Below are 22,194 nucleotides of genomic sequence, written 5' to 3'. Positions count from 1 at the left end.
CTGCCTGACATCTGTCACACACCTTCCCTGGATAAAGAGTCTGCATAACCCAAGGGACTGAGAAAGTAAGGATATCAGAAACATGTTTTAAGTAAATTCTGTGTTTGAGATACTTTGTTGTAATTGTTTGAAGACTGGAGGATTAGGGAGGGTACTGTGCACCATCCTAAACTGACCTCCCCACTGCTCCTTCCCAGTCCTGGACCCTGTGGTAGTGCAGTGCATCTAAGGGTGCTGGATCACCATCCAAGCAGTTTTACTGACCCAGGGGGTACAAGGAATACTCCTGTTCTGTCCATGTGTTTCAGCTCTAGTTCAGCAAATCAGCACCAAACCCACCCTGCCCTCAGAAAGGAGAATCCCAGGCTGGCAGGGATGAAGATGTGGATAATTCTAGACACAAAATCTTTCCAGAACAACACATCAGCACTCCTTCAGGAGCTGGTCATGCAATTTTCAGCCTGGGAAACAAAACCACTCCATGTGTCATCCTCTCCACCAGTCATAACATGAATTATCATTTTTATTAAGATACATTGGAAGCCAAGGGAAGAGATTTGGTTGTCTTAGCAGGATCCAGCTCTAAAATAATCTCAAAGCCCATCAGTTCCAGAGGCCATTGCAGCCTCACTAGAGCTGATGTGCCTTCATGACAAAAGGAAATAGAATAAGACTCCCCACCACCACCACCAAACTCAACTCAGTGTGGAAGGTGTAGGTGCTTCCCTTCTCTCTCCTCTGAGGTACAAACAAGTGAAAGGCACTGAGGAAGAGGGAAGCCACTCCTAATAAAGGGCTGAATGTTGGGTGAGCCAAGCTCCCAGGACATGTCTGCACACCAGGTTATTTCACCCTCACAGGATCCGACCCAGCTGAAACTTCCCCATTACTTATGGCCAAGTCAGAAATGGGTGACTGCCCCTTCAAAGACAAGTTAGCAGGAGTAAGAACAACAGGCACCCAAAAACTCACTGTTCTACACATCCTTCAGTTACTTTCCAATTGGTTTGTTGAGATGCAGGATCACTGATTGAAATAATATATTGCAATATCTAAGGGATTTTTCAAACCTCTAATTTATTGTCTGACACTGAATGGGCAGTCTAGGCAATTTTGCACTGGTGCTCACTCTAAAGTCAGTGTTCTGCTAGCCCTGTGCTAGTTGTGCTGTTTCACAGCTCCCATCGTGGATAAAAGCCATGGTGTGTACATTCAAAATACTTCATATTTAGAGGATTAGCTATAATATTTATGTATGTATTGTTTATGATTTGAAGTTTCATGAGGAAGGATACAATTTACCTCAAAACAAAAGCGATAGCACTCTGTTGGTGGTATATTTATGGGCTTCACATACATTTGCAGATACTTCTATTCTGAAAGAAAAAACATAGCATTTTTATATGGACAAATGCACAGTTTATCAAAAGAAGATGGTTTTGGATATGAGGAGAAAATTTACAATGTGTTTTTTTTCCAAAAGTAATATAAACATCTCTTTTTTTCCCCCCACAAAATTCAAACCCAAAGAATTTATATCAACGCAGTATCTCATTCTCCTGTTGTTTGTCACTGTAGTAACTCAGTAGTAAAGTCTAGAGGATCAGACTCACAGTGTCAAACTGAAAACGGTGCCTCAGGAGAAGTTTTTCAAGTGCATTTTGTGTTAGGAGCTGGGCTAAGGGGACATTCATTCCTTCTAATGAAAGAATATTGCACTATAACTTGTCTATACGAGGAACTGGGCTCAGTTAGATTAAAAGCATAAAAAAAACCCAGAAAGATTCATGCTGATGAAAAACAACAGATAAAACAGACAAGACTTGGGACAGCCAAGGAAGCCCTGAGAATGTGGTGGGTAAATGGGGTGTCTTGAACTAAACCACACCACCTCAATACCAGTGCAGGAGAGTATTTTCTGTATGTCACTGGAAACTCTTTAATTTCTATAAAGCAAAACAGGTCCAAATATCAGTGCTCACTCTGGGTGGCACCACAGGAGTCTCCCAGACAGTCAGAGTGGGGATATTCCAGCTGGCTTCCACAACTGGAAAAAAAAAAATATTCTTAGCTAGGCCCTTTCTGTTTAGAGGATCAATCTGAATGTCTCAAGTTTTTAAAGATCTGAAAGTACTCACTGCAGCCTCCTTCCCCCCAGGTGACAGCAGTTTATCACCAATTCTAATTCAGTGCTATTTGACAATAAATTGATGACCACAAGCCTGACAATGTGTGGGGCAGCCTCACACCCCAGGTTCTCATCATGTTGACAACAAAATTGATTCTTCTTTTACCTTTGCAAGTCAGCCAAAATTACCAAAAAATTACCTGCCACTACTTTCAGTGAAGGTGCTAATCCCTGCAGCCAGGATTTAAACTGCCACTGCTGTGATACTTGCATCTCTCAAAGGCAGAATTTGCAAAAATCTGAAAAAACAACCATGGAAAGCCAGTGAGGGTGTGTTGGACACATTACCAACAGAGATAGCTAAAAAAATGTACAAATAAGAAACACAGTTGAATTTTTGAAAAGTTTTGAGAATTTGAGTTCTAGCACAAGAGCCTTCCCCCCAAACATATCCCATATCCAAAACTTCTTTGCACTGAGTATTAAGTAGGACACTTGTCCATAACCTTCGATTTAATGCTACAGCATCATTTTAATTCTCAGAAAATTCAGTCTTGGTTTTTGCACAAGAAACTTGGTAAAAGCTCAGCACATTTCTTGGCTGGCTGTCCTAAATACCTATAAAGATCCTCAGCCAACAGTCAAATGCTTCCAGAAAATTAACAAAACTCCACTACATGCTTTTTGCCCTGGTTTCATGTGTATGTTTCTAGATGGTTGTCTCAGTCTCAAGCACCACCCAATGATAACATACACTGGCTTGGAACCACTGTCTTCTTTCTAAACTTATTGTGACTGCAAAACATCAAGTGGTGTCTCCCAAAGGAAAAGAGCAAACATTGCTGTGATCTCTCTGATAACATCCATCCGTGTAATCAGCACTGCACTCCTTAGAACACATATTCACTCCACAGAATACTCAAAAGAAAAATTTTATTAGCCCTGATTTCAGCAGGAAATAAATTCTGTGTTTGTTCACCTGGCACATAGCCAGATATAAAAATATATTCAGGCCAGATTTGACAGCCAAGCTTGGTATATGGCATCTCCAGCAAATTTTTTGCATCAATAAAATTTTGGGTTACTGATACTGAGCAGCTAATGGGAAGTTTTGTTTTAATTTGGGGTGAGAGGGAGATTCTAGCTGCTAAAATCCTGAATCCTTTTCCTCATAATTTGTTCTATTTACCTTCCCTCCATTAGCAATGCAATCCCCTAAAAATAAATCTGTGGGAAATTAATTCCCATGTATAATCATGTTATCAGTTGATTCTCTAAGGGAATATTATTGTTTAACTTTTGATACTGTCTCTGTGGCTTATCTCAAAAGGATATTTGACTTGGCAATAAATTACTGGAGTTATTCTCCTTAAGAAGATTTGTTGTTGAACTCAAATAATTCATTTATAGATTTTGGGTTTTTTTAACCAGAGTAAAGCAGCTGCAACCAAACAATCCCACTCTGGATGAGTCTCTTCCCACACTTCAAACCAGTTTCTTGGGATGCTGAGTCTCCCCACAAACCAAAGCAAGCCCTGTGCCACAAAAGCAGGCTCCTGTGGTTCATTCTTTCCCGAAACTTTCTCTGCAAAACCTTGGAGCCTTCTTACACCCCTAACAAGAGGCAATTCCTCTCTTCCTCTTCTTACACCCCTTACGACTCCTCTGCTCCTTTTGGATTTTCCGCTTTCCTCTTTGTGCACTTCAGTTCTTTCAGCATCAGCCCGTTCACGGTACAAAGATTCTTTGGGAGGAAGAAGCCACGAGAATTGTGGATCATACAGCTCTGGCTCCAGCAGGATATTCCCAATTAACAGAGACCAATTAACAGGGAAGGTACTGCCGGTGTCCCCTCTGGAGTGAGGTCCTGGCAGCCCCAGGTTTTCCCAAGGGCAGGAGCTGGCGCAGTGCTGTGTGTGAGGCTCTGTGACAAGTCACCCATTTCTCTCTCTCTCTCTCTCTCTCTGTCCACAGCAATTGCCGCGAACCAGAGCAGCGCGTCCAGCGCCTTCCCCAGTCCCGGAGAGCACGGCGGTGACACCAGCCTGCTGGTGTCCCCGCTGCTGGTGGCAGGGCTGGTCATCGGGCTGGTGCTCTTCCTGTCCTGTGCCACCATCGTGGTAGGCAGCCTGCGCAAGGACAGCAGGCTCGGCCAGCCCCCGCTGGCCCGGGGGGCTGCGGACGGTAAGGGAGCGCCTGACCGGGGAATAAGGGCAGCAGCAAACACCCGGCCACGGGCAAGGGATGGAAAAATGAAATGAAATCCTGGGATCAGTCCGTCACGGGCAGCTTGGCAGTGTAGTGGCATCTCTGTGCTGGGACTGCGTTCCCACAGCACAGCCCACAGATAATGGTTGACGGAACCCAGCCAGCGCTGACGGCAGCTCCTGAACAGCTTATTTCCCTTGGTATGGGATAAGATTTATTCTCTGTTGCATTTTCACACATCCCCCCGTCCCCTCCACCCATAGCCTTGGTGCAGCATTTGCTGTAATTTCTATTTCTTGGAGAGGGAGAGCTGTTCTCATTTCAGCCAAGTGCACCAGCCTACAACAATCACTGGGCAAATGCTGTTTGTTTGAGTGTAAAAGCGAGTATCAGCCTGGAAACAGGACACCTGAGAGTCTTTAAATTGTCACCATCATTAACAATGTCATTGATGACATCCGTGTCATTACAACAGTCATCATCATTAGAGAGTCAAAAAGGTGCCAGTTCCTACCCCCTAACCAAAATAAAACCCATAAAACAAAACCAACACGTAACAAAACACCTAATAGATAATTTGGGAATATCAAGGAGTTAATTTTAGATTAGTGTTTTCAGCCCTTTTGGGCTTTGCTGACAAGAAGCCACTTTGTTAAGGAAATGACAGAATATTATTTCTATTTAAGGAAAAAAATAGTTTAAAAAGTTACAGTGTAATTCTTCAGACAGTAAAAATTCAAATGATAAATGGTGGAGCATTAACAACCACATTCTCTGTGAGCAGGCTCCTCTACCTGCAGTTTGCTATGGGTGCAGTTCTGTGCACATAATTGAGGGGTTTTTATTTATATAGAAAAGCCGATAATAGTGAGCCACATAAAAATGCATTGTCTTAAATCTTGTTTTCACTGAGGTAAATTTAGTATCCATTGAAGTCAACTGAACTTCATTTAGTTATTTGGACCAGGAATTTTTCTGTCTAAATTAAACAAATCTCCTAGGATCAGTTTGTCCCCTTGGAGCAAGGAAGAATTTCTTTTTGGCTTTTCCCGAAATACTTATCCAGATAAGTGAGTAACATCTATATTTTGGGAATAAAATTTAGAGTCCAAAAGAATTGAAATGTGAACTCCCATGCCAACCTACAGAGGGAAAATAAAAACAAAATCCAGAAAACTAATGTCCACTATTACAGTAATATAAATTTTCCTGATTTTCAGCAGCTGAATTGAGGATTAAATAGTCAAACCCAAACTGAAGTTACTGTTTGACCCAATATTTTGGCATGATAAAATACTGACTATTAAGCTTTAATCACTGTGTTTAAATCTACTACTCCAGTAATTTCATCTCCTTGAAAAAGCCTAGAGCCAGGCAAAAACAGAAAGGAAAATTTTCAAACTGCTTGTTAGAAATAACAATGCTCGAGAAACAAGAAAGAAAAGCATATTTTGGGAGATATTCTAAAGAATAATCCTAAACTAAATTGTGCCACACTACATTACACAGACACAAACACACACTAATTATCCTCTAACACAGAAAATAGCACCAAACTCTTAGTATTTGTGAAGCTGAGAAGCTCTTGCACGGAAGCATTAAAAAAATCCCTGGAGCAGGCAGCAGGATGATTTTTTTTGCTATTTTCTAGCTTTTCCCATTTTTGTCAGTGTTTATTGAGAACAGCATTTTCTCAGCAAACACCTGCCCCTCCTTTTACACCCCTCGCAGAATGGACAGACTTTCCACAGGTGCAGCTGCTGGGAATTCCAGTTACCCCACAAACATCTTAAGCTGCTCATAGTAGAACCCACACACCTTTTCAGCCCTTGAGGCACAAGAAAAGCTTTGGAACTTCCATTTGCCTTGTAGGGCAGCACTAAAGGTACAGTCCCTCTGCCACAGCCTGAAACACCACAGTTCATCTAGAGATGGTGTTCATTCACTCTTAAAGGAATAAGAATATCCCATGAAACCTGATTGTTCAAAATATCTGCAACTCCTCTGCCTCAGAAGGGGTTTTTTTTCTGATTTTTGGCAGTGCTATAAAGAGTGACAGAGAAAGGCACAGAGGGGAAGAGCAGCCAATATCAATTCTTGTTTTGCAGCTCCAGATGGTTTCTCTCACGGCGGCTCCTCTGCAGAGCTGAGATCAACCTGCACTGAGGAGTTCCCCCCAGCCTGTGATTTTGACTCCTATCTGGATATACTTTCTCAGGTGAACATCATGTATCCTGATCCACCTCCATGGTAAGTGCTTGATGAGATTCTCAGGCTTGCAGTCCTGCACTGGCAAAGCCCATTACAAAAATTCAGCTCACACAAACTCTGGATACAGATAGATCTTGTTTAGCTTGAGTGTAAGTTCAAGTTTTCCTTAGCAGAACACATTTTTACTAAATAAAGATGTGGACAGGAATTCTCATTCAGTGATATTCACATTAAAATTTATCATAGTGATGACATACTAATGAAACATACAAGTAGAAATACAATAATATTTTACAAGTCAAAGTTTCAAAGTCAAAAATACATACTTTTCCCAAGAACTTCCAAGTTACATTTATGACTGACCTTGAGAGTGTTCAGATCAGAGGAAACAGAAAAACAAAATTCCAGAAATTATGCAGCAGCTCCTAAACTGTGTGCCCACATTCACAGGGTACAGGAACAGCCTCGTGAGCCACAGGAGCTGCACTTTGGGCCATGGGTATCTGCTCCATGTGCCTAAGGCAGCTTGAGGTCCAGAAATAAAGGAAATTCAGATACTTCCTCCAGTAAACCAACAGAATTAATTTGAAGCAGAACATCACTTGAAGCTATCCGTAGTGCTGTGTCTTACAAACAGCAAACAAAGGTTAAACAGCCATCCCCCCCCATTTTTCTTTTTTTCCCTTCATTTTAAGCAGACTCCGTTTTGAGTTAAACCACTCTAAGACCAGCCCTTTTCTGACTGTGATATAGAGCAACTCAGCACTGTGAGCACACCAGACATGGATCTTTGCTTTGTTTATTCTGTGCATGTTCTACAAGCAGCCCGTTATGTATTACCAACCCATCCTATATAACAAATAGGCTTTTAGGGATTGTGTAAATATTTTAGCAGAAAGCTCACATGTGAAAAATTACTCTGAGCTGGCATCCAAATGTGTAGAACTTCATATAAATCCACTTAGGAATTTAGAGTGGATTTTGGACCCACACCCACAAGTCTTTACTAATAAAAGGCATCCACCTGACTCCCAAGCAAGACTCTGAGTGGGCAGCTGGCCAGATTCCTGAGAACAAATTGACAAGATATTTATTTAGCAGACAGATCATCAAAGATTATACCAAAGGATGCTTCAATTTCAAGTCAGAAACAGGCACAGAGAAGGATCCTTCCATCTCTATGGAGTTGTGTTTGAAGGAAATAGGAGTGACACAGGGTAGCACAGATTATCCATGTTTTGCAGTAAATTCTGCAGTGGCCTCTGCAACAAGGCTGGCAAGGGTTAATTATCTTGTGTCCTACCTGTTCTCAGAATATTCTGGGACACATAAAGGTGTCCAGCCACTGCCTCCTCCTGCTGGGCTGAGTGGACTGTGTCCCTGAGGATCCACTCTGCACACACACTGGAAAAACTGCTCATCCCAGTAATTACAGCCCTGTGTCAGGTCCAAAGTAAAGATTATTGTTAATGGTTTGGCTGTTTTCTCACTGCTACTGCAGTTAAATATTTTAGAAAAAGTAGCTTTAGCAAATCATCAAAATATTTTTATAAATTTTATATCTTAGGAAGACAACTTGGAGAACTTCAGGGAAAGCAGATAGCTGAAAGCAAAGCTACACAGAGACTGAAACTTGCTATTAATGCATTCTCCAGACCATTGTAATTGTTCAGAAAAGCACTGGGTGAGAGGCACTGTCTGAATTACTGCATTACTGCATTATTATTGTTTAATAATTATTATTATTAAACAATATTATTATTATTACTGCATTAAGCCTGAAAAATTTCTGTACATCTCTCTTTATAGTCTCCTGCATGGCAAAACACTGCACAGTCTCTATTTGCAATTAGTAGAAAATGGAGATTATTTGAAATAATCTGTCAGACATGGCCTGGAAGCAGAAACAAGACATGCCTGACCTTGTACATTTAAAATATTAACTCCCTGGGATCGATCTCATTGCATATGATAATATTTTGAAGAGTAGGTTTACTGAAACATAGCACTGCCTAAATGAATGTAATTCCTCCTCCTAATTCCTGGAGGGCAAGATGTAATTTAAAGCTAAACTAACATGGCCAAAAGCTAATAATGCAGCTGAGGCATCAGCAGAACAGAAATTAAGAGCAGCAAGGAAAGCAACTGCAGTGGTAAATAACCCTTAAAAATCTTAAGTGAGAGAGTTCAATGAGTTAAAAGCAGTGGGTGCTGCCAGGATAATTTCCTTTATCTACCTGGTGCTGGCAGAGCCTGCAAGGCCACCTGCATCCCAGCAGCCAGACAGGAATGTGCAGCCCAGGGCTCCTCACACCAGTCCTGCCAGACCACACTCCAGAAATGGTTTCAGTAGAAAGCACAATACCTTTATTTGGCCAAGGAAGTTAGTTTAGAATGTTTTAGTTAGATTTTACAGCTGAGCTTTAAACCACAAAGTGAGTGGAAATTAGAATTAAGGCAAAGGCTAATGAGAGAGTCTGTCCCCATATCTGTGGCTGAGGGGAAGCTCCCTGTTCAGGCCTGCCCACTCCCAACTCTCCTGCTGGAAGTCCAATAATACTGTTTATGTAAAACACTATTTATAGAAAAAAATGTTATTGGTAAATTAATCTATGAAAAATGCCTTGGGTTATTAACATTTGCTCTGAGCTCTAAATCAAAAGTTTCATTTGAGACTCAATCTGATTATCCCTACAGACACTTCCACTAACCCCCTTCTTGCATTAGTTTTAGAGGGATGCAAGGCATGGAATTTTGTAATTAGCCTGCCATAGTTGCAGGGTGGTTACAGAGAAGCCATTTGGTCAATTTGTTTTGACAGCCCAAAATATACAGTGCTACTATCCATAGACATCCCTTTAGGACAGTTAATAGCTTTTTAATGAGTCTCAGATCTGTGCTAGCATCTGTCACATTGATTTTACATAAAGTGTGGATGGGAAATATAAAAACAAGATACAGGGGTATGAACCAAACTTTCAGAATACAAGGGGTTTGTATTTCAGAGCATATTTCTGACATGTACAGACACTTGCAGCAGGGCTGGAAGTTAATGTTTCATAATCTGTGTCACCAGACATGGCAAAGCCTTTGTTTCTAACAAGCTCAGTCTCAGAAAGATGATCCAAGTGATCCCCCAACAATCTAAACCACAGAATTCTAATCGCTCCAAATGAGCAAACTGAACACATCCAACGAGGACAAAATACAAGCACGATCTCCTTGCCACACCTTCCTATCATCATGGTCAATATGACTTGGAAAGAAACACTGGGAAGCCTGTAAATCCAATACTTGCCATTTTGTTCAACATTCACTGTGCTGGTGTGAGTAAAACCACACTGTTGACACTGTGGGGATGAAACCTTTATCGACAGAAATCATGAGCTCATGTTCACTGTGCTGAGCTGTTTGTTACACACACTTCTAGTGAGCATTGCTAATTATCTTCTTACTAATATGTAGTAAGAAAGCTTGTTCAAAATAAGTTGAGCCAACATATTTGTTATTGAATGGGATTGAAATGGACTGAATCAACCAAAATCCAAGTAAATTAAAAAGCATTAGGAGCAACTAGGAGATTTCATGGCAGGAAAGGAATTTTATCAACTTCTCACCTTGTGGGCAGGGAAAATGCATCTCACCCCACTGCATAAGTGCTTTTTCACTCCTTAGTGATTGGATATTAATGGTATGTACAGAGCTTTAGGCAACCAAAATTACTGCTTTCTGTATCTGAGACTCATGAGTGTCTAACACAGAACACCCCTGAGGAATGACTGGTCAGGAGGATGCAGGGATTTACCTTCAGGAATGGTTTTAATGGAAGCCACAGAAGTCCTCTGCATGCTTCACACTGAATGTTCTCCACGGGGCACACGAAGATAAAAAACATTTGGCCCCCGCTATCCCAGAATTCATATTAAATCACATTGTGTGAGGGCTTGTTTGTGGGCTCACTCTTCCTCAGCTGGTCATCCTGCCTAATCTACACAGGATCTGTTCTAGAGAAAATTGTCTTGTTTAGGCTTGATAAATCCCAGTATTCTCAATAACCATGTACAACCTGCACTGTTTAAATGGGCAAATCAACTTAAAAATTACTTTAAAATTACAAAAGGAAATGGTCCTGTCTGAAAGGAATTTCCCTTTAAATATATATTTTTAAAAGCCTACTTAAGGGACTTTCTTTTTTAAAACATTCTTTTCCATCCCCCACTTCTGAAGACACAAGTTAGCCAGCCATGCATTTTCTTGAAAGGCAGAATTAGGCTTGGCATAAAATCTTGCTATACTGTGCTGTATTCCTTTGCCAAGGCTGTTTTCCTGAGAGCAAACCAGGTGAAGAGCCTTTGCCACATTACAATGACAGCTAAAAAAGCATGAGATGGACATTTGGGGTTAAGTTCAGCTCTTCAATACCCCCACTGAGATTTTCAGTTAATAAGGTAAAAAATGCCACTGGAAATATGACAGGTTGTAAGTCTATTAGATATCATGATATGAGCTAAAACTCTCAATTCCTTTAATTCCAAATTCCAAACACTCTAAAGTCCCTCTTTTCACATCCCAGTGCTTATCCTTATCAGTATTAGGGATAGAAACAAGTAAATTCCTAATTATTCAGGCAAACTTCTTATTTCAAGCTTAACTTTGTTTACAGCCATTTTGTGAGTTTCTTTCTGTGGCATTTCTATTCCTCTTAATTATCCACACCTTTCTCTTTTTTCTTGTCTTTGTAGTCAAAAATTCTCTGACATCTCAGCCTGCGTGTTGGGAGGCTGAGGCACAAAATTCCCTTTGCTTTCTATCATCAAAAATATCTGTGGGGAAGCTGCACCTTCTGACGAGGCTCTCTTTACACCTGCCTCAGTTCCACTCTGGAGGTGTAAATTATTGCTGCATAAAAAACACCCTGCAGCAGTGAAAGCAGCAACACCTGATGGGAGGGAAGCACCAAGGATTTCTAACCACAAATCTACAGTGCCATGCAGAGCAACCACAGCTTAAAACTGTCAAACCTTTGATGACTGTACTTCAAAAACAAAGAGTATTTTTCTCTGATCTCCCAGCTGTCAGACTTTCTGATGCATATTGCAGCCCATATTCCCTTCACCTGCTCAGAATTCATTGCAGGAATAATTAAAGCAAAGCTCTTTCTAGGAACATGATCCTAAATCTTGTGAAATGGAAAACTTCCTCAAACATCAGCAGGTTCTTGTGACATGCAAGAACTGGTGGTATTGTTTAGAATCCTGTTTGTGGATTAACTCCATAGCTTGGGAAGCTACAAATTTTTATTTAACTGATTCTTGTTACTTAATCAGTGCCCAGCATCCTTTACTGTATAATGGTTGCCTAAATCCAGAGACCAAACACTGCTGATGACCAGGTAGTTCTTACTATGCATAAAATTAATGCCAGGCTGAATTGTATCATATGAAATCTTCATCCTAGAATGACTTGTTTTATTTAAAACATTTATTTCAATCGTTTAAAGCTGCATAATTATGATAAAACTGCATTATATTGGTTTCAAATGTTATCTGATATATGTTCTCACTCAAACGGTTTACAATGAATTTCATTTTTCCTCTGGGATATTTATCCATCAAAATCATAACTTCCTCAAGATTATCTTGACACAGAAGATGCAGCTTTTCAGTGCTCATTAACACAAACAGTCCTATTGTAATTCTGAGGAACTGGAAATTCCAGGAATAACTATGAACAGGAAAAAAAAGACAGAAAAAACATAAATTTTACCTTTTCTGTCTCTTCAATTGCTAAATTACTTAAGTCCTAAGTGTCTTCTTGAACAATACCTTGGGTTACATTTTTTTTGTTATTTAAAAACATTAAATATATATATATTTATAACTAGAATTTCAAATGGAAAATGTTAGGATCAAAAATAAACCTAGAAAAATATCCTAGCTCATGATATACGTCATTAGAGGACCAGTTCTGTCAAAACTGATACATTTCCTCATGGTAATAATAATCACCAAAGAAAATACATATTCTAGGAAAACCCTTCGAAGGAAACATGGGCAGATTTCCAGGCTGCTCTCCTACAAACCTGGCTATGAGCAAATTGTGCCATCACCAACGGTAGAGTTCAGCATCAGCTCAACTGCCTACATAGGCATCAAACATATCATTCTTTTTTTGTTCTGAACCTCCTTGTAAAGAGTTACAGTACAACTGTTCTAATTTCAGCTTTTCTTTTAGGTAACAACATCATCTGAACATCCTTTGTGCTGTTTCATCACAGCTCCAGCCTGTCAGCACATGGATGTTCCAGATTCAGGGGTTCTGTTTGCCATTATCAAAAGAACACAGCAGGTCACCAGCAAAATGGAAGCAGTGCAACAGGAGAAATTTTAGCAGAGTCAGAACATACAACAAATGAACAAAGTGAACCATGAGACATCTATTACACAAAGACTTCTTCATTCCCAGCTGTGCCTTTTTTCATTTCTTGTTGTTTGCATCTTAAAAAGTTCTGTCAGCAGAGCCTCCTTCCTGCCCCAGAGAGGGGCTCCTAATTTATGAATGACAGCCAGTTAAAGAGGGTCTCCCTGGCAACAAACCCATCATAATACTTACTGCAGCGAGACCCAACAAATTCACAAAGTTACTGCCCCTCCTGCCATGCTCTGAGTCAACAAGGTCATCTTGGAGAGCTGCTGCCATTTATGAGCACCATTCCCCTCTCTGCAGATCACATTTATCTGCAGTAGGGTGCTCACAGACATCAGCCTTCCTTGCTTTTCCCAGGGAAATGATCCCTTAAAAACTCAATCATGTGTCTACAACAGCAGTGCAGGTATCATAATAAAAAACAAGGCCCAAACCCATGCAGACAGCAGCACATTTCATGGTCAGTAACCCCTTCATTCTCATCACTGCCTGCTGATACTGAACCTCCAGATAATAAAAGTTTTAGAAAGCAGTGGATTAAAGTGGATTCACGACAAGTACTGCAGCCAAGGGTTTTTGCAGGGCTGGTATCCACAAGATGCAGCGTAATGAGTTCCTGTGCTCCATTACTTATGTTATGGTAACACAACACTTTCCAAAAGCATTTTCTTTCCTGTCTAAAAGGATTTTCCCGTGACTGCTGTAGTGAACTTCAAGCCTGAGCTACTTTTTACAAGTCCAATATCTTCACAGAAGTGAATCTGACAGATAAAATAAAACTCTTGTGGTGGGTTTTACAAAAGATGAACAAGTATATTTGTTTTTCCACTTCATGGTCCTGCATTGTCAGATGCAAAACATATACATATATGTAAATATATATATATAAACATATAAATATACCTATCCACACATACATACATGTACACACATTAGACACCTCTTTGTGGGTATCACTCTCCTAGCAGTTCCTGAGGTTGCAATTTGATGATTTCTGCCTGTGAGCTGCAGTCTCAGACCTCCCCCCTTTTTCTGTCTCTCCCATTTCCACTTCTCTGGTGCTCTCCAACTAAATTGGGAGCTTCTGACTGAGGCAGCCAAACCCAGAGAAACCTGGTCCAGGAAAAAACTTCACACATAAAATACAAATTAAAAAACCAAACCAAAACAGAACCTTATCTGGAGAAATAGAGCAGGAATTGTTTGCAATGTCAGCTCTACAAGCAAAGATCCCATGCATAGAAAATAACACAGGAAATCAACATCAAGGTCATAAACTGATAACCAGATACAGAAAGTTATTAAAAAAAAACACAACTATTTGAATTATTTGTAATTCTCTCCGTGGCCATAACAATCTGTAGGCACAGCTGTGAAGCTGCCAAAAAGCTGTTTAATTGAAAGTCTGGCATGTGTTTTTTACTACCTTACTCAATTTTTAAATGTGATCTTAATTGCCAAAAATGAGGGGGAAGAACATTACTTGCTTTTGGAGAAAAAGAGAGATTTTTATCCATCATATGTATGAAGGATAAAATGCCCTAACAGAAATATATTGATATTTGGAACTAAACACTAAAATTCCAACTCTTTAATACCATAATTCACGCCTAATTACTTGATCCTTAAAAGTCTCCTTCCCAAGGGATCATTTCCCTGTTTATCCCAGCCAGCAGTTTAGTTCTTACAAAGCTGACCTGTGGTACAGAAAAGGCATTAAATTAAAGCCAAGGCAGAGGAATCACCTGCATATAATCAGGTAACAGCAGCAAGAAACAGTTCCCACTGTGTGCATGTCTCCTTTAGGTTAGTGGCAGATTTCCCAGGAGCAGGAGACAGAGAAGCTTCTTCCTTTTTGTGTCTTGGCAGAAGGATTCTGAATTTTCCACCTTGAAGCTCACAATACTGAGGGCTCTTCTAAATGGACGCTTTTCCCCTGTGCTAACAGACTCAGTAAGTGCTCTCTGTTAGCCTGATTAAGTCATTCAAAACCTGAGGAGAGATTCTAAATAAATTCACTGGGCTTTGGGTCAGCAAAATGTAAATTAAGTAAAGATTAAGGCTCATAGGACCCCTGCAAGAAGTGGCTGTTCCTTTACCGTCACGGAGCTCAAGGAGAGTTGAAGACATCAGGTCCTCATCCTCTGACTGAGGTCTAAGAACTTTTCAAAGACTGCCATGTATGTTTGAAAGCTTCAATGTGTTGAGGCTGGAGTGACATCTTTTCCACATGCTGTAAAAAAAAAAATTCCGCTTCCTAACATGCTGGAACTTTTCTGAAATATCTAGCAGCTCTATTCACGGTTTTGAGAACAGACTTGGGTTCTTAAATATTTTCTGATGGGGAAATCGAACTTTTCTAGTCTGAACTTAAAGCCATTGTCCTGATGAATATAAAAGTAAGATGAAATAAAGGTAAAAATAAAAACACCTGTGGATATTTGAATTTAGTTATGTAGCACTCTGATTTCACTTTCTTACCTCTCCCTTCCCCAAGAACCATTTTCATCAGCCAGACTGGGGTTTGGGAGCTTTGGCAGTATCTCAGGCACAGGGGCACAGTGTGTGCCTGCAGTCTGCTGAGAAGACACATGCTCAATATCCCAGTTTTCAGAAAATATCCCAGATCTTAATTGCTCTGCAGTTAGTGTGGCTGAGGAAAGAAGTTCTTAATTTGTCTGGCTCCAGCAGAAATGTTGTTCAGGTTAACTCAGTAGGGAAAGGTTGTGTTTTGTTTTTTTTAACAGGAAACATTCCCTGCTTCAGGATTAAATTTTAAATGATCCTGGAATGGTTAAACAGCAGCCACAAAGCAGGTGTAACATTTGAGATCATGAGGACATGACTCTCTTGCCTGTAGCCAGGGAGCAGAGAACAGCACAAGGAGGGAGAGTTTCCCTGGCATCAGCCCGATGGCACCACAGAGCCACAAAGCCTGGGTGCACCAGGGCTGGCCTCCCTGACCTGCATTCCTGCTCTGGGGAGAAACGTGACAGACACTGTGCCCAGTCCCAAAGTGACCAGCACTAGTCTGTACAGGTTATCCAGCACAGCTCTGCAGCTCACCAAGGAATCCTGCTGCTTCTGGAGCACACTCCTTCCACCCAGACCGGCCCTGAGCTCCAGAGACCTGCAGTCAGGACAGCACAAAGTGGTGTCTGCTAGATTCCATCATCAGCTCTCCATACCTCATTTCACAACTGAGACAGCAACACAACTTCCCTTCCTCTAGATTTTTGTAACCTGGTTCTTACAGGCAGGTGAGAGCAGGAATGAGACCTGGCTGCACTCCACTTACGGTGACCGTGCCCCTCTGGCATTATCTCTGGGTGCTTTTAAGTGCTGTATTCTTGAGTATCTGACATGGCAGGGTCAGCAAGGATGTGGGCTGAGGAACAAAACACCAGACACTCATTTTCTTCTCACTTTACTTGCCTCTGTTATGCTGAAAAAATGTACTGTGGCATTTTTCCCAGGAATCTAATGAATATTTCTTTTTTTTCTTTCAGCTATGATGAATGTGTGGGGCCAGGAGCAACACAAATATATATTCCCACAGATGATCCCCCCCCATATTCCCTTACGGACCCTTACCAAAGAAATGAAATACCTCTAAATATCTGTATCAGCCAGGAAGAGGAGACAGCATCTGGGACTGCAGGATGGGCTGCACATTGTGCAGTGAGGCTGCAGGACTGGCAGCAGCCCAGCTCAGGCATCTCGGTGATCTCCCAGTGCGGAGGCTGCTCCCCCGTACGGGACAGCGGCGTGTGAGCACAGCCTGTTCCAACAGAAATATGGAACATTCTCCCACTGGCCATCAGACCCCAGATTGTGTCCATGAACGTGGCTCTTTGCTTCAGTTCTTCTGAAGAACTCAGACCAATGAAAGAATAGAACCTCTGGAACTTTTACCAATTTTATATCTTAAAACAAGGGTACAATGGAATTTATTTTTCTTTTACAGCTAATTTTGCAAGTTTACCTAAATTTCCTTGTTTATGTTTCAAAGTGTTCCATGGCATCATATAACATAAAAGAGCAGCAGGGAAAAGCAGTGCATCTGACCTTTTTGAAGCATTGCAAAACCCATTGAAATCAGCCACTCATAATGAAGGTAAATGTTATCCAGTCAAGCCTACTTGTTGATTTTATGATACTTTGCGTGTTTTAGAACATAAGGAAAAAGAGTATTTTGTTGTCATTGTAGGTGTCACTAGTACATCTCATTCACTGTATTGACAACAAAGCATTTTTAAGTAATTCTCTGACTATGTGTTTCAGGAGGCAAAGCACTGCCTAAAAAAAAAAATTATCAGTACCATGTAGAAGCAAAAGAAAAAAGGAATAATAATATTTTAATATTTACATTATTCCTTTGGCACCAGGCTTTCCAGGCCATTGCAAAGCCTGCTGCAAGTCTTCCTCGGAAGAAGCCATCCACAAGTGGTGGAGAGGTGGCAGTGAGTGCCCAGAGTGCAGCTGGCTGTGCTGGCAGCAGCTGCAGCACAGCTGTGCAGGCTGGAGCTGCATGTCCTTCATGGGCCTTGCTGCAGCCAAGGGAAGGGCACAGGAATCCTTGAGGATGCTTCAGGCCAATTTCCACACACGGCTGCATTTCCAGGCACAAACCAGTCTCTTTTTCTGCAAGGAGCCTGGGTGACCACATGTGACCACAGTGACCTTTAGGAACTGTGAGAGACGCTGGGCTGGGTACAGGAACAGAACCTCAGGAGCCTCGGAGCATTCCCAGCTTTGAGAGGAGGGACCAGGAAAAGGAACCCAACGAGTGAGCCCAGGACACTCGGGAGGGATGGGAGCCCGTGGGTTCCCAGCCGGTGCTCCAGGGCAGTGGGAGCTGGGCTGGGGGTTCAGCTCGGGCACAGCAGGGTCGGGGCACAGCAGCACCTTGTCCCCAGGGACGGCCGGGGCTGCACTCGCTGCTCCCAAGCAGCCTCCCCTGCACCAGCCCGGCCAGGGGACACTGAGTGTGGCACCGAGGGGCTCCCAGAAGGGGCACTGCCCCTGGGGCAGGCAGGGCAAAGCTGGGCACGGCTGCCAGGGCAGGGTACGCGTTCTACAGACAACACATCCCCTGAGCTTCTGTTCACCCCGAGCTGGAAAAGATTCACGTGTGGGACAGGAAGAGCTGGTGCCCCCACTTCCTTCTTATGGCCCAGCAAAAAATAAAAGTTGCAAGATTCAGATTAGAGGCCAGCCCTGAAATCCAACAGTAGGCGGCCAAGGAGGTTTCCGTGTATTGCCTTAAACAAAACGAAAGTTTGGATCCTGTTATTCACTTCTGCCTGGAAAATCCTGGAAATAGTCCCATTCCTCATCTGAAAGCTTCTGTGTGTCTGGCTGAGGACACTCAACCCACAAGAGACCAAGGAGAGCTCAACCCTGAGCTTTCCTTGGGACTTGCCCTTGGAAAACTTCTTTGCTGCGTTGTTTCCAAACATGTTGCTGCAGGAAAGTCTAGCTCTTAGTTTGCACTCTACATTTTAAGTAAATTTTAAGTTCAGTGTCTAATGGCAAACCCCTGGATGAGGGTGGGTGCTAGCAGGAAGTAGAATTGACTGCCAGCACATCAACAGCAGGGATGGAGCTCCAGCCAGCCCCTGGGGCATTCACAAGCCTGGGCTCCCTCTGGGACCAGGGCCAGGATCCAAGGAGCTGTGGCAGTGAGCAGGAGGTTCATCTTCAGGAAATTTCTTAGAGGCATTTTCACTAAAATACCAAAGAAAAAAAAAAGTTTTTACCCTGAGAAAATTTACTTCATTTTCCTATCCCCACTAAAAGATATGTAAAGCTGGGTATAGTAAATATATAATGATGTTTGAAAGGAAGCAGCATCCAAATTATTAAAATTGCACTTGGATTTTCTGTAAATACTGAGCAATTTTTAACTGTAATCATCATTCAACACTCCAAAGATTGACACATTTATAATTAATATTTAGATGGGAAGTAATTATATGATTCTTACTGCTATATAAATTATACCATTCCTGAGTCATAGGCACATGATGAGACATAAGGTAAGCATGCATTTTTTGCTAAGTAGATGACATTAAATATGTAGTTTGCTAGAATGAGACAATTCTTCTGCAGTTCAGCAAGATTTTCAATATTCTCAGTATACTATACCCAAAAGAACAAAAAGTTACCATTTTGCATTGCAGAGCTGCTGGCAGGCATTGCTGGAAGGTAGGCTCTGTTTCACATTTGTGTTTTTAACAGAGAGAACTGCTGCTCTCCATAAAGTATTTGTTTAAGCAGTTTTGTGGATCCAAAGTACCCGGCAAAGAGAGAAAACTCTACCCCACCTCTGAGGGGCCAGAGATGCAGAGAGTGCCCCAGTCAGATTTACTGGTAGGAGAATCAGAAGAGAGGGGAAGCACAGGGTGGTTTGTGCAGAATGGGATTTGCTTTCACAGCTGTGAAAGCTCCTGCAGAGCTGCCTAGAACAGGGCAAGGCTCTGGGACCTGCTTCCCTTGGGCTGCTCCTGGGAAGGGCCAGGGGGAATATAATGAACCCAGATTAGAAGAAAAATGTGATTTTTTTTTTCCCCTGAAAGTGAGGCTCTTCCAAGTACCATGACCAAGCTGAAGGCTCTTCTGCAGACAGCACAGAGGGCTCCTCACACATGGCAGACAAGTCCCTACTCTGTTACTGATGCTCAGTTTCTCTGCATGGTGGGAAACCCTTTGGTTTGGCTTTTAACCTTTCAGACAGGGATTTCCCAAACAATTCTGCGTCTGTGGTTTACAAAATAATCTGACTTTAAGCAGACTTCTGATGAGAATGGGAGATTTACCTATTACTTCATGTTAGCAATACATTGGTAAAATTGTAGAAAACTAATCCAAGTCTTTCTTCCTTTAGTAACAGTGAAGTGTCCCTGGCACTGTGCTCTGGGTTTGGCAGCATTTCTTACACATCTGCCTGCTCCCTCTTGTGGCATGGACCACTCCATAAAATCCTGTTATCACAGAATAATCCAAATAATCCCAGTTGCTCTGTCACATGGATATGGGAGCCAACCAAAACATCCACATCCACACTGTAGCATTTTTCCAAGTTACCGTTGAATACCTGGGTTATATGATTCATTGCAAACATATACAATTAAAATGCAAACTGAATTGAAGGCAGTGTGCTGCCTTCTGTGATATCTTACCACCATCACTTGCAGGAGTGGTTTGGCATTTTCTGCTCTTGTTCATCTTTTTAACTCAGTGATATCCCACAAAACTTGTGGGAGAGTTTATAAATTCAAACAGACAGCACTAGAAAGAAAAAAAAATAGCTGTAAAACACTACAGAGAGAAGTTTGCAGCTCTGAAGCTGCTCCAGCAGCTTCCAATGTTACTACTAAAAGTGTTGAAATTCCTTGTAATGATGCAATAAGAACATGCTTTCATTTATTGAAAATATTGCAGATTTTGGATAAATCTCAGCAAAGTTGGCAGTGATGTCGAGAAATTTGTCCCCTGCTATCAGATACTATCCTAAAACCCTTGGATAATTCTAATACCAGTGCTAAAACCCAGGCTTAATATAGGCCTTTGCTTTATTACACCAGTAAAATCAGAAAGAAAACTGGAAATGCTATTTCTTGCTACATGGTAACAGCCCTGTATTTCTGTAGTCCTCTCTCCTGCTTCAATTTTTAGTATACTGATCTTATAAAGAACTTTTAGTAAAGAACACACATGTATTTGGGTTTGCTTCTGTGCTTTTTATTTTACAAATCTGGGACCACCCACAACTCAGGAACTGCTGAGGAAGCAACACTGTACTTCATTTTACCTGTGTCAGAGGCCACAGGAACAGGCACTGGAGCAGGCAGGTCCCTCCTGCTCTGGGGGACAAGTCAGTGTCCAAGCTCAAGAAGGGCAGAGTCAAATTACTGAAGTCAGGGCACTGAAAATAGCAACGTATCACCAAGAGAAAATATGAAAAAGCCAGGAAATAATAGGCCAATAATCCCAGAAATATTGAAACAGATCATTTTTTTAGCACAGCAAGGCAAGCAAAGATGTATTTCCTGAATGGAAACCACATCCAGCTGATCTAAGTGGTCTTGATACAGTCTGACAAATGATTCCCCTCCTTAAACTACAGAAATAATTTCTATGTGAAATCATGACCACAGACTTCTGTGTATTAAAATAATTATCATCATATGAGAGAATATTTATCAATTTGTGAAGTCAGACAAGTGCATAACATAATAGTGGCCACAGGTGGTGACTTGAAAATTCAGATTCCAAACATCAAGATTAGAAAAGCACCTGGATCACAGATGTATTTCCCAGCTGCTAGATTCAACCTACATTTAACCCTACGGCAGGACACTTGTCAGCCCCACAGCAGACACAAATCTCATTTAACCCCACTGCAGGACACTTGTCAGCCCCACAGCTGACTCAAATCTCTTCCAGCTGTTTCCCAGGCCTGGCCCTGGGATCCAGAGGCAGCTCCAGCAGGAGCAGATCCGGCCCAGGGATCGTTCCTTATCTCGGGGGTCTCCAGCAGGGCAGGCAGCGATTGCAGTGTCAGTGCTGCGTGCTCGGCTGACCCTTGGAAGGAGAGGGAGGACAGCCCCACAAGGAAGGGGCTGTTCGGCAGGATCCAGCAGTGATGAGAGCAGGACTGAGCACTACCCGGACAAAAGGGAATTCCAGCAGTGGAAGATCGTGATCAACTCAGTGACCACCTACGGCAGATTGAATATTTATCAAATGAATGTAAATGAATGGACCCAGAGCAGGGACAATCCCCCCTGAGGGCCAGAGACACAACCAGCATAGAGGGGTCTGAACACTAATCAAGATAAAAGTTATACCATTTGTGACCAATGAATGCTGATACCTCTGTTAAAATGTACAAATGGTGCAAACTTTGGATGATCAGGGAACTTTTAGATGAGTTACCAGCAGCTCCCTCCTTTGTGCAAACCAGATTAAAGTACAGAACTGGCACTGCGTACGGTGGAGCCACCGACAGCCCGGGACATCCCCACGCACGCCTTGCCTTCCCTTCCCTTCCCTTCCCTTCCCTTCACTTCACCTCACCTCACCTCACCTCACCTCACCTCACCTCAGCGCTCCTGTCTCGACAAGCCCCGCCCCGCCCCGCCCCGCGCGCAGCCTGAGCTCTCGCCACCCTCCCGCCTTTCACTTTCGGTTCGCGGGGCTCCGCCCCCCGCCCT

At 42.1% G+C, this 22,194-nt stretch overlaps 1 protein-coding gene across 1 annotated transcript in view; it reads left to right on the top strand.

Moving 5' to 3' along the window:
• Nucleotides 1-21,769, top strand: part of LOC134048174 (uncharacterized) — a 35,792-nt gene extending 14,023 nt beyond the window's left edge. Inside the window, 5 exon segments of the mRNA XM_062499775.1 lie at nucleotides 4,103-4,312; nucleotides 6,445-6,586; nucleotides 16,483-16,699; nucleotides 16,701-16,726; nucleotides 21,436-21,769. Coding sequence (XP_062355759.1) covers nucleotides 4,103-4,312; nucleotides 6,445-6,586; nucleotides 16,483-16,699; nucleotides 16,701-16,726; nucleotides 21,436-21,769 — 929 coding nt within the window.
• The last annotated feature ends 425 nt before the right edge of the window (nucleotides 21,770-22,194 follow it).

This window comes from Cinclus cinclus, chromosome 11, assembly GCF_963662255.1.
Source record: "Cinclus cinclus chromosome 11, bCinCin1.1, whole genome shotgun sequence".
Taxonomy (NCBI): Eukaryota; Metazoa; Chordata; class Aves; order Passeriformes; family Cinclidae; genus Cinclus; species Cinclus cinclus.
The sequence above is the reverse complement of the archived record's forward strand: the minus strand, read 5'-3'. Positions and strand labels throughout refer to the sequence as shown.